Here is a 15,479-nt window from a genome sequence, read left to right on the forward strand (position 1 = left end):
TTCATGTAGTGCTATATTTTCTCATGGGGTCTAGGAATAGCAGAACGTTCATGAAGGATTGTCTTTTCCTAATGCTCAAATGTTCCCTTTGGTGACAGAAAGACAACTGTAGTGTTCAAGTAACTACAGACACTAACAAAAATACTGTTTAGTACATGTGAGTGCCACGGTGGTGACAGACTCAGTCACTATGGGGATGTGACTGGAAAAAGAGTATTTTTACTATGCCTACTTAGAATTTGAAACCTTGTGTAGCCTTTGAAGCAGAATTGAGCACATTTCTGCTCCCCTTGGACCTCCATCTTGCTACAGGCTGAAACCACTGATACCAAAGGGCAAGTTAATGGACAGACTCCTCCTTCATCCCTAGTCACCACCTTGGGGCCCAGGCCTTGGCTGTGGTGGTGGGTGGCCATTGTGGAGATTTTCTCTCACTTGGTCACCTGCTTTGGATTACAACCTCAGAGTTGCATCTAAGCCACCATGGACCCTTAACAAAGGGTTGTTAGCTTTAATCCAGGTTGTGCTTCTCAAGTGCTTTGCACATAGCTGGTTGATAATTTTTTGTCCAGTTAATGTATAAAAATTATATGTGTGGGACTGGGAGATTGCTTATTGGTTAAGACACTTGCCTACAAAGCTAAAGGACCTAGGTTCGATTCCCCAGGACCCATGTAAGCCAGATGCAGAAGGTGGCACATGCATTTGGAACTCATCTGCTATGGCTGGAAGCCTGGGAATGCCCATTCTCTCTGTCTCTCAAATAAATCAATAAAAATAAAATATATTTTTAAAAATGTTTTTTAGCCGGGCGTGGTGGCGCACGCCTTTAATCCCAGCACTCGGGAGGCAGAGGTAGGAGGATCGCCATGAGTTCAAGGCCACCCTGAGATGACAGAGTTAATTCCAGGTCAGCCTGGACCAGAGTGAGACCCTACCTCGACAAAACCAAAAAAAAAAAAAAAAAAATGTTTTTTAAAAATTTGTGTATGTGCTTATATGTACACTCCATGTATGAAAGCATACTAATAAAGTTATTGCTTTTTATGTGTATGCTAGGGATTAAACCCAGAGCCTTGTTCAGCACATGCTCTACTACTAAGCTACACTCTAGCCTCTAAAAGCAATTTGTTCTATGAACTTTCCTTTTTCTATATAATGTTAAAACAACTACTTTCTTTTTTGTTGTTTTTTGACTAGGCTACCTGACAGAAATGAAGTCCTTTTGTGTGATATCAGAATATTTTATTTCTCTTATTGAGTAACCTGAGATCTCACTGGAGTCTTAGTGACACCATCCTGATAATCATTTTACCTTGATATGTTACTCTCTAATCTTCAGATGCTGTGACGGACCTAGCTTCACATCCTGGGTACTACGGGAATCTGGTAGAGCAGTCGCTGGGGCGATGCTGTCTGGTGACTGAAGAGATAGAACGGGACCTGCACCGCTCCCTACCTGAACATCCTGCCTTCCAGAATGAAACTGGAATTGCTGCCTTGAGGCGGGTGCTGACAGCCTATGCCCACCGGAACCCCAAGATTGGATACTGCCAGGTAAAGTGGTGTGGGAGCCCAGTAGTCTATCTGTGATGAACCAACCAGTCTTAAGCTCTGTTCCCAACCATCTAGGCCTCAGGACTGTTCTGCAAAGGTGCCATGTTTGGCCCTGAAGTAGACAGCTTCTGGTTCACTGAGATGAACTTCCAGACCAGGCACAGTTATGGAGGAAGGGATATTTATTGATGCTTACAGTTCCATAATGGCAGAAGTTGGCCCCTTCTTAAAGGACTAGGGAGAGAGAAAAAGAAAGAAATACCACATGGCACACTTCAGGAATCCCAACTAGGCATACTTTGTGTATCTTTAGATTGGAATTTCAAATCCACCCCCACACCTTAGGGCTGGACCGTAAGATCTGCCCAGTGATACCTCCTCCTGTCAGGTAGTTGCAGATCCAAACTACAACACAAAACACTGAGTATATTGGGGGCTATCCATTCATACTACCACAGGCCCCTTCTCAGAAACAGTGTACCAGAGAAGTGCTGAAGGAATTCAGCTTGATCCAAGCTGATCATAGGAGAGTTTTAAAAAATTTACCTAGTGCTTGAAAAGAGAAATTAACCTGGGGTTCACTGGCAGGATGGGGCAAACATCCCTCTGTAGTCCAGTGGAGATGGGATGGGATTACTGGAGTTGAGACCTCTGTAGAAATTTCAGGAAAGGCAATAGCAGTGCATTTGGGGAGGAAGGGATGATTGGGGCCTGATCCTTTTCCTGCCAGAAAATATGAGTGGAGGAAGAGGTTCTCTGAGTCATTCTAAGGGGAAGGATGCAGTCACTAAGCACAAAATAATAACCAGTAAGTTAGCTGGGCATAGTGGAATCCCATATGAGGGTGGCAGAGGTAGGAGGATCACTGTGAGTTTGAGGCCACTCTGAGACTACATAAAGAATTCCAGGTCGGCCTAGGCTAGAGCAAGACCCTACCTCAAAAAACCAAAACCAAACAACAACAAAAACCCCAATATGTTAAAGTAACAAACTCAACAGAAGACTGGGTTAGAGACAGTGACATTTAAGAATATATTTTATTTTCCTGTGAGCAAGCAAAATCAGTTGGTGAACAAAGTGTCTGAGTATATACTGAATGCATGTAGAATAGGTGGATTTGATCCAAACTTGAGGTCACATCCTAGCTCTTAATAGGTAGGAGATAGGACTGAATGTTGGCCAATTGCTCATTTGGGTGTTTCTGTGACGACCATGCCACAGCATAGCCATTCTACTTTCCAAGTGCCAGTAGAGTTGGCTTATACAATTTCTTTTGCCTACAAGATCTACTTTTGTGGATCACTTGTGCTTGCATATTTTTGTTTTTTGGTGCTGGGGTTCAAACCCAGGGCCATACATATGCTAGGCAGACTACAGAGGTAGGCCAGCAGTCCTGGGATTGTGTGGTTTTACTGTGTTTATGGCATCGGGTAGCCTGGTTATTAACTTGTCTCCTCTGTGATCCTCCGAGCAGTCCATGAATATCCTGACCTCCGTGTTACTGCTGTATGCCAAGGAGGAAGAAGCCTTTTGGCTATTGGTTGCTGTGTGCGAGCGGATGCTGCCCGATTACTTCAACCACAGAGTAATTGGTAAACTGTCTCCCTTTCTCTTCCTGTGTATCGGGGGAGTGAAAACATAGCCTGGAGGGACAGTCATCATTGGCCCTGCTCATAAGCTCCCTCCATTCCATTCAGTTCAGCCAGTGTCTGCATAAACACAGTCTGAAATCTTGAACTTACAAAATGAACTGAGAGAATTTTCTGTGCTGATGTAGCAGTATAGTGAAACCAGGTAACTCAAATAAGCTCCTGCAGATTTTGGATTAAGACCAAATACTTTTAGAGAGATTGCTGAGTTTATAAGAAGGAAGGAAAAGTCTCTAGGTCCAAGAAACAGATCAAAGTACGAAAGCAAGAGTGCCTTTACATGAATGCTGTGGCCTGCCTCTGGTAACCATCCTCTGATTACCAAGTGAGCGTGTGCAAAGGAGGAAGGTGGGACAGTGCTGGAGACTCGTGGCCTACACTGAGAGAGATCGCTTGGTAACTGCCGGGCCTGGTAAGAGTCCATTTGTGTTTCTGTGATGAAGTACTGGATGATGGTTACTTATACAGCAGCAGGTTTACTTAGCTTCCAGTGCTGGAGGTTGAAGACATGGTGCTTGTATCAGTTTAGTGCTAGTGAGGCCCCAGTGGAAGCACATGTTGGGGCCTCATCTCCAGCCAGGAGGAAGAGAGAGCTGGATGAGGCCAAGTTTGTTCCTTTATGGCTTATCAGGAGAACTGCCTCCCCCTCACCACAACCTAAGCCTCTTTCACTAATGCCAACTTGGCATTACACTTTGGATTGGGTCACTATTCAACGCTTTTAAAAAGCAGGGCTTGGGCTGGAGAGATGGCTTAGCGGTTGAGCGCTTGCCTGTGAAGCCTAAGTACCTCGGTTTGTGGCTCGATTCCCCAGGACCCATGTTAGCCAGATGCACAAGAGGTTGCATGCATCTGGAGTTTGTTTGCAGTGACTGAAGACTCTGGCGTGGCCATTCTCTTTCTCTCCCTCTCTCTATCTGCCTCTTTCTCTCTCTCTCTCTCTCTGTCGTTCTCAAATAAATACATAAAAGTAAACAATTTAAAAAAAAAAAAAAAAACCTGTTGCCCTACAGCCTGCACTGGAACATCTTTGCTGATGCTGACATTTGAATGTGTTTTGTCTCGGTGATCCAACCACTTTCTATTAAAGAAAGTAACGTAACCATTATTTGCATCTGGGGACACTCTTTTTGGGGTACTTCCTAGTACCTAGAGATGTAGGTTGTCTAAAATCAGGTGCAGTGTGGTGACAGAACAAAAGAACTGACTAGATACAGAAGCCCAGGCAGGAAGAAGGTACACTTGAAACTGTGTCCTAAGACCTAAAGTGTCTGTCACTGGACAAGGAAGAAAGAGAAAGAGTTCTGTGTGTGTGGTTGGCTAGGAAGGAAGTGAGGCATTGTGCTTTTTGGACACAAGTGTACCTTTAATGAATGACCATTTTCACTGGCTTCTTTCATTGCCTGAGTGGGCTCACTTCCCTTTTCCTTGTGTGTGTGTTAGGTGGCACAATGTACTGAATATCAAGGGATGAATAGAATGGTGGGAAACATGTCAAAGTACTTGTTAGCCAGTATTGCTCTGTGACTTAACTCAGCAGTGGCTAAACCCTTTGTAACAGTGTATGTGACTGCCCTGAGGCAGGATGGAATATCTGGGACATACCCATCACCACTTCTGCTCCTCTTCCATAGGCAATGCTTGATGCTGGTTTTTATCACCTAAGGTGAATTTGGCCTATTCTTGAACTTTATATGAGTGAATTCTTTTATACCTGGCTCCCTCATATGAAGTCTGAGACAGGCTACTACCTTGGTGTGTGCCAACACTTTGACCCTCAGTGTCCCTGAATACTATGTCATTAGGTTCATACTATGATTTGCCTGTCCAGTCTCTGCTGATAGACATTTGAGTTTCTTCTACTTTGGGTCTGTGATGAATAAAGTTGCAATAGACATTCATGCAAAAGAGTTGAGTATTAGTTGAGTATTTCCCTACAAGGGTTGTTGGGCTGTATGGGTTTAGAAGTATATTTTAACTTAATAAGAAATTGTCAAGCCAGGTGTGGTGGTGCACACCTTTAATCCCAGCACTTGGGAGGCATAGGCAGGAGGACTGCAGTGAGTTTGAGGCCACCCTCAGATGCATAGTAAATTCTAGGTCAGCCTGAGCTAGAGTGAAACCCTACCTCGAAAAACTGAAGGAAAAAAAAAAACAAAAACAAAAACAGAAAGAAAAGAAATCATCAGTTTTCCAAAGTGTGTATCAGGGGATTACTTAACTATTTCATATTAGTAGTGTGTGAGAGTTAATGTCCTTGCTACTACTTGGAATTGTCTGTATTATTAATATTAGCCATGCTTCTGAGTTAGAAATTGTATTTATTGTAGGAACTTTAATTAGCATTTTTTAGGCAATTAATGATTTTGAACATTTCTTTGTGATTACTGATCATTTACTTATCATCCCTTTTGAACATTCAAATATTTGCCTTCTTAAATAGAAATCTGGGACCTGGGCATGGTGGCGCACGCCTTTAATCCCAGCACTCGGGAGGCAGAAGTAGGAGGATTGCCATGAGTTCCAGGCCACACTGAGACTACATAGTGAATTCAGGTCAGCCTGGGCTAGAGCGAGACCCTACCTCAAAATACAAGCAAATAAATACATAAATAAATGAAACTTTGGGCTGGACAGATGGCTTAGCACTTAAGGCACTTGCCTACAAAGTCTAAGGACACAGGTTTGATTCCCTAGTACACACATAAGCCAGATACACAATGTAGCACATGAGACTGAAGTTCATTTGCAATGGCCAGAGGCCCTGGCACACCCATTCTCTCTCTTACTCCTTTGTATGTGTGTGTGTGTGTGTGTGTGTGTCTCAAATAAATAAATATTTAAAAAACACAAGAAAGTTGGTGTTGCCTTCTTACAAATTTATAAGAGTTTACTTTAAATACAAGGCATTTGTCAAATAGCTGAATTGTGTAGGGTCTCACTCTAGCCCAGGCTGACCTGGAATTCCCTATGTAGTCTCAGGCTGGCCACAAATTGATGGCAGTCCTCCTGCATGTGCCACCATGCGTGGCTGCATTTTTTGTTTTTTGCTTATTTTATTTTTAATTTATTTATTTGAGACCAACAGAGAGAGAGAGAGAATGGGTGCGCCAGGGCCTCCAGCCACTGCAAATGAACTCCAAATGTGTGCGCCCCCTTGTACATCTGGCTAACGTTGGTCTTGGAGAATCATGCCTTGAACCAGGGTCCTTAGGCTTCACTGGCAAGCGCTTAACCGCTAAGTCGTCTCTCCAGCCCTGCTTATTTTATTTATTTGAGTGAAAGAGAGAGAAAGAATGAGGCAGAGAGAGGGAGAGAGAAGGGATGTGCCAGGGCCTTCAGCTGCTGCAAACAAACTTCAGATGTATATGCCACCTTGTGCATCTGGTTTATGTGGGTCCTGGGGAATTGAACCTGTGTTCTTTGGCTTTTTAGGCAAGTGCCTTAACCAGTCCGCCCATCCCTGCATTTTTTTTTTTTAAAATGATGTCTTTTGAAGAGCAGTAAATTTTAGTTTTGGTAAAGTCCATGTACAATTTTTTTTTCCTTTTTTTTTTTTTTTTTTTTTTTTTTTTGGTTTTCGAGGTAAGGTCTCACTCTAGCCCAGGCTGACCTGGAATTCCCTATGGAGTCTCAGGGTGGCCTCGAACTCACAGTGATCCTCCTACCTCTGCCTCCCGAGTGCTGGGATTAAAGGCGTGCGCCACCACGCCCGGCTGCATCTACAATTTTTTTATGGTTAATACATTTCATGTCTTAAGTTATTTTACTTTGTTCCCATGTTTTGTTCTAGAAGTTCTGTATTGAGTTTTTGCACTTAGCTCTGCATTCCAATCTATTGTGTTTGTCTATATATATGAGGTAGGGGTTGAAGATTCCATACCTACTGGTATACAGATGATCCCAAGCACTAATTTTTTCAGAAGAAGCGTCTCACTATAGCTCAGGCTAACCTGGAACTCAAGGCAATCCTCCTACCTCAGCACTCCTTACCCCTGAGTGCTGAGATTAAATGTGTGAGCCACCATGTCTGGCTTTAAGCACTTTTTTTTGTTTTTATTTTTGTTTTTGTTTTTCAAGGTAGGGTCTCCCTCTAGCCCAGGATGACATGGAAATCACTCTGTATTCTCAAGGTGGCCTTGAACTCATGGTGATCCTCCTACCTCTGCCTTCCAAGTGCTGGGATTAAAGGCGTGTGCCACAATGCCCGGCCTTAAGCACTATTTTTTTAAAATTTTTTTTGGTTTATTTTTATGTATTTACTTGAGAGCGACAGACAGAGAAAGAGGCAGAGAGAGAGAGACAGGAGGGCGTGTCAGGGCTTCCAGCCATTGCAGACGAATTCCAGATATGTGTGCCCCCTGTGCATCTGGCTAACATGGGTCCTAGGGAATCGAGCCTCGAACCAGGGTCTTTAGGCTTCACAGGCAAGTGCTTAGCTGCTAAGCCATCTCTCCAGCCCTTAAGCACTATTTTTTAAAAAGACTTTCCTTTATACATCAAACTACCTTGGTCAAAATGTAAAAACTGGGCTGGAGAGATGGATTAGTTCTTAAAGTACTTGCCCGCAAAGCCAAAGGACCCAGGTTTGACTTCCCAGGACCCACATAAGCCAGATTTACAAGGTGGTGCATGTGTCTGAAGTTCGGTTGCAGCAGCTGGAGGCCCTGATGTACCAATTCCACCCCCCCCCCCGCCTCTTTCTCTCTCAAATAAATACAAATAAAATATTTGTAAAATGTCAAAAGTCAGTGCACCAAGTACACCAAGTATGGTTCCTTGTCTGGCCTCAAATTCTTGCTCTTTGCTTCTAGTCAAATTAGGATAGGTTTAATGCAGGCTAAGTTTAGAGCATGTGAACTTTCCCCATTAGAGCATTGTCCCTTCCTGTTGCAGGGGCCCAGGTGGACCAGTCCGTCTTTGAGGAGCTCATCAAGGACCACCTCCCAGAGCTGGCAGAGCACCTGAATGACCTCTCAGCCCTGGCCTCCATCTCCCTCTCATGGTTCCTGACTCTGTTCCTCAGCATCATGCCCCTGGAGAGTGCGGTGAATGTTGTGGATTGCTTCTTCTACGATGGGATCAAAGCCATCTTCCAGCTGGGGCTGGCTGTGCTGGAAGCCAATGCTGAGGAGCTGTGCAGCAGCAAGGACGATGGCCAGGCCCTGATGATCCTCAGCAGGTGGGCTCCAGCCACTGCTCCTGTGGTCCCTGGGAATCAGACAAGTTGCAGGTGGGGCCCTGCAAGACCACAGGCAGAGGCTGGGCTGTGGCATGTGTTCCAGATCTGTGGAAGCTTTGTGTTCCACTCTACCACTTGCTACTTTTCAGCCTGTGGGCTCCCCAGAGCCAGTCTGCCATGTGGCAGTGTCATTAGGATGGGGTGAAGAGTGCCATCTTCCCTTATCTGCTTCACTAAGAGTTCAAAGAGAATAGAGCTGTAAGTGATTTTTTCTAAGATGAAATGTCTTGAGTCTTAAATGGATTCACAGTGGCCTTAAATAGGGCAGAAGGCCACCAGGAAATGCTGGCCTCAGGAAGCCTCCTCTAGGTTTCAGATGCTATGTATGAGGATAAGTGGGCTACAGCGAAAAGTCACATTAGGTTGAGCACCAGAACCTGGGTCCGTGAGTGCCAAAGGTGAGTCAAATGACACTTGATAGGTGGTTTCTTTTCCAAATATGACAGGAGCTTAAAACTGTCCATGTGCACCATTTGTACTGACTTCACTGGGCAGTTGCAGGACCCATAAGCCTGGCTTTAGGAGTGTCATCCCTGGTATCTATAGTGACATGCCTTGCCTTCCTCCAGGTGTTAGAGCCTGAATGTGCACTGGTATGTCCCATGCTCCTGTGCAGGTAGTGGGTGCTCTGTAGTCCTCAGATGAGTGGAGATACGGGCTTTAACTGTGGGGTGTCCTCAGGTTTCTAGATCACATTAAGAATGAAGACAGCCCAGGGCCCCGCATTGGCAGCCACCATGCCTTTTTCTCTGATGACCAGGAGCCCTACCCTGTGACTGACATTACCGACCTGATCCGGGACTCCTATGAGGTACAGGAGCCCCTGTTCCATCTCCTTGTGCTCCTTCCTGTTGGAAGTACCTGGGATGTAGACATGGAGGGAGGCTCCTATGCTATTTCCTACTTCTTTGGGCACAGCAGGCACTGTGGTCTCTTGTGTCCCTGCAGAAATTCGGAAACCAGTCTGTGGAACAGATTGAGCACCTGCGCTGCAAGCACAGGATCAGGGTCCTGCAAGGCCACGAGGATACCACGAAGCAGAATGTGGTGAGCAGAGCATGCCTGCCATAGGACCTGTGGGGTTTGAGAGCTAGCCTGGGAGTGCAGCTCACACCGGTCATGTAACGGAAGGCCAGTGTCCTCCCCCTTCCTCCTTCCCTGCCTTACGCCCTCCCTTCCTCCCTCCCCAAACAAACTTAGAGCCACTATGCAAGTAGAAAAAGCATGAGGTCTTTAGAGTCAGATTGTGAGCAGTTAACTATTAAGGAGCCTCAGTTCCTCCAGTTATAAAAGGGGGACAACGGCCATGGTTTAGTAGTACATGAAGTAGGGTGTACAAAATGCCCTGGTGAGCATTGTCATTTAGAAACATCTGTCCATGCTGAGTCTCTGCAGCTTTTCAACCTCCCTTCAAGCTTGGTGCATTGTTGCAGGGGCACCTTGTATGAATTAGGAAGAGGTTGAAGACAAAATATCTAAGATGCTGTAACCCAATCTTTGTGCTAGAAGGGAGCAGATGTACTCAATGAGTGATAAGTGTACTTGCATAAGTGCCCCCCACTAGGAGAGAGTCCCATCCTCCCTAAGATCCTCCCAGGGGTGCAGGCCTGGCATCCACTTCAGCATTGTTTATTCTTTCCCTAAGCTCCGTGTTGTTATTCCAGAAGTCTCCATTCTTCCTGAAGACCTAGAGGAACTCTACGACTTATTCAAGGTATGGAAGTCTGGGAAGATGAGAGTCCTGGGCCTCTCAGGACCCAGTCTGCCTGTGGTGGTTGTGAGGCTACAGGAGGGGTTTGCCCTCCACCTCTGTGGCAGCAGACTGGAGCAGGCCTGCCTACTTGCTTCTACCCAGAACTTCTCATCCCAATCCTCTGGCATCAGATCGGTGCCTCTTCCATGGTGTTGATTTTCTGGAACCCAGCCTCAGCTTGGCATGTGTAAGGGAGGAGCCAGTTTGCTCCCTGGACATGCAGGCAGGCTTGTGTGACCCCTGTACTTAACTAGCAGCCGTGTTGGTGGAGTGTCCTTGGTGTCATGGTCCAATCCTCACTGTTCCACACTGAGCAGATGAACTCCAGTTCCTAGTCCACAGCACACGTGTACACATTTTTATATTATATGGCTGCCCTTCAGCTAGTTCATGTATTTTCCCATGCTTCTGTCATCAAGACTCTTCCATGCCAGAGAAACGTATCTTTTTGGAAGGGGGTTAGGTACTGGGGATAGAGCTAGAGCCTTGGGATTGTTAGGCAAGTGTTCTATCTACTCAGCCATACCCATAACCTTTGAAAAGTTTTTAATGTATCTGTGAACTCTGTAGATACTGTGGTAGTGAGGCTTGCACCCAAGACCTTGCACTTAGTTTTATTTTAGTCTTTTATTTTTGAGACGGTCTCACTAAGTTGCCCAGGCTGGTTTAGAAGTTGTAATCCTCTTGCCTCAGCCTCCCTTCTCCAGGAGTTATGATTGCAGGCATGCACCACCACACCTAGCTCTTGGCTTTTCTTTTTCTTTAATATTTATTTATTTGGAAACACACACAGAGAGAGAATAGGTATGCCAGGGCTTCTTGCCGCTGCAAACATCCTTCAAATGCATGTGCCACTTTCTCGTCACTGTTTTTTGATACCTTTATTGTACTGGCAATAATATAGTAAACCAGTTTTCAAATTCTCTGATATTTAGCTAGAGTTCCAGGCTTTGCTATATAATCCACCCTGTAAAGCACATCTTCAGGTCCTTAGCTAGAACTGTTTCTGCTTGAAAATGGGGAAGGCAGCCAGGCGGAGTGGCGCACGCCTTTAATCCCAGCACTTGGGAGGTAGAGGTAGGAGGATCACCATGAGCTTAAGGCCACCTGAGACTACTTAGTGAATTCCAGGTCAGGTTGGGCTAGAGTGAGACCCTACCTCAGAAAAAAAAAAAAAAAGGGAAAGAATTGAAGAAAAGAAAAAGAAAATGGGGAAGGCAGAACAGGAAGCACTTAGCTGAAAGCCTGGCTTCCAGGATTCTGGCTGGGGCACCCTGAGCCCCTTTCACTTCCGAGCTCAGGCGCAGATTGCCACAGCCCCAGCACACAGCTCTTGAGGGCTTCAGCAGAGGAGATCAGGGCAGCCCAGGTCCTCTGCAGGCCTTGAGTGAGCCTTTACCAGCAGGCACAGAAGGGATTTGGTTGAGAGGTTCCCAGTAGCTTGTTGCCTAATGAGCAGGATGTGAGGTGAGAACTGTTTGCAAATTTTATCGCTTCCTTTGTCGCATGAAAACAAGATACAAGGTTAAAGGCTACCTAGTATTCCAACCATATAACTCCTCAGGCTTTTTAAAAAGGAAAATAGAGAATATCAGAAACAAAAACAGGGAAAGAAATTACGAAGCCCTTTTGAAAAAATCATTTATTTAGGAATGTTTCCAATTTGACAAAACAGGAAACATTTTAAATCTGAATTTCTAAAATGTAAAGGATGGCTTTAAATTAATAATAAGATTGAGCCAGGTGTGGTGGTGTACACCTTTAATCCCAATACTCAGGAGGTACATGTAGGAGGATCACTGTGAGTTCCCGGCCACGCTGAGACTACATAGTGAGTTCCAGATCTGGGCTAGAATGAGACCCTACCTCAAAAACCCAAAAATAATAATTAATAAAACTGAATTTTTGTTACATATCAACATATCATTCTTTTTTGGTTTTTCGAGGTAGGATCTCACCCTAGTCCAGGCTGACCTGGAATTCACAATGTATTCTCAGGGTGGCCTCGAACTCATGATGATCCTCTGCCTCCTGAGTGCTGGGATTAAAGGCGTGCGCCACCACGCCCAGCTAACATATCATTCTTTATAGGAAAGAGTACTTACTGGAGGCCAGAACTGACATTGTTTCCTGCCTGTTTTTCCTGTGAAAGATGAACAATGTTGGCACTTCAATAAAATTTGTGATTAGCTCTACAAGATGTTGACTTAAATAGGGCTTAACCACAAACAAAGATAAAAACTACAGACAAAGTTTCCAAAATGCACTTCCAAAGGAAGTTCAAGTACAATAGTGTGGTGCTCATGAGGTTTGATCCCAATGGACAAGCAGAGGTGTACCTCCTTTATGAGTCTGTACCAGACATGCACCTCCTACCTTCTCAGATACTCTCCCCATACCCTTCACTTTCTCTTTCTCTGAACTTCATGACTATTATATTGTGTGCATTTTAAAAGTCCAGGCATGGTAGCACATGCCTTTATACCAGCAGCAGAAGTAGGAGGATCACTGTCAGTTTAAGGCCACCCAGAGAATACATAGTGAATTTCAGGTCAGCCTGAACTAGAGCAAAACCCTGCCTTGAAAAACCTTTAAAAAAAATGCAAAAGTCAAATATTTATCCAGGCATGATGGTGCATGCCTTTATTCCCAGCACTTGGGAGGCAGTGGTAGGAGGATCGCCATGAGTTTGAGGCCACCCTGAGAATACATAGTGAATTCCAGGTTAGTCTGTGCTAGAGTGAGACCCTAACTCAAAAAAAAAAAAAATTAAATGCTCAAGTCCTGTGGGGCATAATGTCTTCTAGTTGAGTTTTACATGCTTTTTGTTGTTGTTGTTTGGGTTTTTTGTTTTGTTTTATTTTGCTTTTCAAGGCAGGGTCTCATTCTAGCTCAGGCTGAACTGGAATTCACTATGTAGTCTCAGGTTGGCCTTGAATTCTCGGCAACCCTCCTACCTCTACCTCCCAAGTGCTAGGATTAAAAGCATGTGCCACCATTCCTGATTTTCCTGCATTTCTTATCCTTTGAGTCAGAATTGCTTTATCAAGCAAAGGGCCACATAGAAATATCCTTACACACTGTTTTCTTTTTGTTTGTTGTGCATGTGTCTATGTGTGTGTGTGTAGTATATATAGTGTGGGTGAAGTGTATATGTGTGTCTGTGTGTGTGTGGAGATGCATGCACCCTATACAGAGGTAGTGTCTCCTCTACTGCTAGTCCACATTATTTCTCTAAGACAATGCTTCTCACTGAACCTGCTTTTAGTTTGTTTGTTTTTAAATATTTTTATTTTTATTCATTTATTTGAGAGAGAGATAAAGAGGCAGAGAGAGGCAGAGGAAAGAATGGGCACACCAGGGCCTCCATCCACTGCAAATGAACTACAGATGCATGCACCAACTTGTGCATCTGGCTTATTTTTGGTCAGGCTGATTGACCAGCAAGCCCCAATAATTCTGGTCTCCACCTCCACCCCACAGGACTAGGGTTACAGGCATGTCTTCTAGTCCCAGCTTTTTGTTTTGTTTTCTTTTTTGGTTTTTTACAAGATAGGGTCTCTCTTTCTAGCCCAGGCTGACCTGGAATTCGCTGTGTAGTCTCAGGTTGGCCTCAAACTCATGGCAATTCTCCTACTTCTGCCTCCTAAGTGCTGGGACTAAAGGCATGCACCACCATGCTGGGCTATTCCCAACTTTTTACCTAAGTGCTGGGATAGCCCTTTTGCCTGTGAAGATAGCACTTTTACCCACTGAGCCATTTCCGCAGTCCCCTTACCCTGTTTACTAACTACATGATATTCATTGTTAAGAGTCCATGTCCTCTTTCATTCCCTCCTTTGCTAATCTTGGGCTGCATAGGGATGACCATCCTATATGCTAGTAAGTAGTAGTGGTCCCTGACCCACCACCTCATTACTCTTCCCATGAAAAGCACTTAGGAGGTGGAGACAAGAAAATCAGGAGTTTCAGATTAGGTTGGGCTACAAAGTGAGGTCCTGTTTCGATAAACCAAGGCAGTCTGTAGCTCAGGCAGTGGAAGAGCACTAGACAAGATCTCGAGCTTGAGCTCTAGTACCAACACAAACATATAAGGAATGATGTGGTTGGTAGTGACAGAATTCATCTTTTACCTTTAAACAATGCTTTAACTTTTAACTTTCCAAGCCTCGGTCTGTGATTCCGCATTGTCTCTCAGCTGAAAACAACTTCAATGATCCACCTCTCCAGGTTGGATATGAGCAGTATAAATATATTTCAATGTCTTAAGCTTTCCCAGAGACATCTGAGGCCTCCACCTGTGTCTGATACATTCCATAGACATGTGCTTACTAATTATGAGCCAAATTCATCCACGATTGCTGGATGATTATGCCCTAGAGAGCATTTGATTTCCTTCCATATAGGCTTCATACAACTTTTGTTTTTAAAATTTAATTGAAAGACATAAAACAAAGAAAGCTGTGCCTACTTTCAGCATTAAAATAGAAGAAGAAACTTTAAAAAAAAAATTTTATTAACATTTTCCATGATTACAAAATATCCCATGGTAATTCCCTCCCTCCCCGCCCCCAAGGAAGAAACTTTTTAAACAGGAAATGCAAGTGCTTTGCTGCCCTTCTTTGTACAGGTAATAACTGTTGATGTGGTGGAGGGCCTCCCCCACCCCCTTAAAAGCATCTATCTAGAGATAATCAGATGGACACAGTGCTCACATTCAGATAACTCACTTTCAGCGTTCACTTTGCTATACATAGTGACCTAGGACCTTTTTTGTATTTGAGCATACATTACAGACTTTTTGCTACATCAATTATCCATGGAGCTCTTTCTTTGTAAAAGATTGCAGTTTCCTTGTTGGGCAGAACCTGATTAGTGGCCATCTTCCTTTTGAGGGATATTTATGCTATTTTCAGCTTTTGCTATTGTATACACAGCACACTATGCATTTATCTGGGCCCAGTGCTATTATCTCTGTGAGATGAATTTTTGATTTGGGTTATGGGAGATACACATACAAAGCTTTAGTTAATACTACTGAAGTAGTTTTGGTTTTTCAAATTGCAGCCCCACTGATTGTGCCCAAGAGGGTTCATTACCCATACTCTTATTTCCATCTAGCATTTAAAAAAAATGTTTGTTCTAATGAATTTGGATACCCTTTCATAAGGTTATTGACTAATTGCTGGCTTTTGAGCTCCTGTTCAGATCCTTTGCCTGTATTTATGAGTATAGAAACTAGCCTATACATTATAGCCATTTCCTTCTAGGCAGCACT

General features: G+C 44.2%; 1 protein-coding gene across 5 annotated transcripts in view; it reads left to right on the plus strand.

Annotated features, from left to right (window-relative positions):
- The window catches only part of Tbc1d8 (TBC1 domain family member 8), a 163,480-nt gene that overhangs the window by 134,345 nt on the left and 13,656 nt on the right, over positions 1–15,479 (plus strand). For all 5 annotated transcript variants that reach the window (XM_045146889.1, XM_045146887.1, XM_045146888.1 and 2 more), the window contains 6 exons: positions 1,343–1,557; positions 3,032–3,149; positions 8,103–8,388; positions 9,130–9,259; positions 9,397–9,495; positions 10,094–10,162. In XM_045146889.1, coding sequence (XP_045002824.1) covers positions 1,343–1,557; positions 3,032–3,149; positions 8,103–8,388; positions 9,130–9,259; positions 9,397–9,495; positions 10,094–10,162 — 917 coding nt within the window. The remainder of the gene's footprint in view (positions 1–1,342; positions 1,558–3,031; positions 3,150–8,102; positions 8,389–9,129; positions 9,260–9,396; positions 9,496–10,093; positions 10,163–15,479) is intronic.

This window comes from Jaculus jaculus, chromosome 4, assembly GCF_020740685.1.
Source record: "Jaculus jaculus isolate mJacJac1 chromosome 4, mJacJac1.mat.Y.cur, whole genome shotgun sequence".
NCBI classification, from domain to species: Eukaryota; Metazoa; Chordata; class Mammalia; order Rodentia; family Dipodidae; genus Jaculus; species Jaculus jaculus.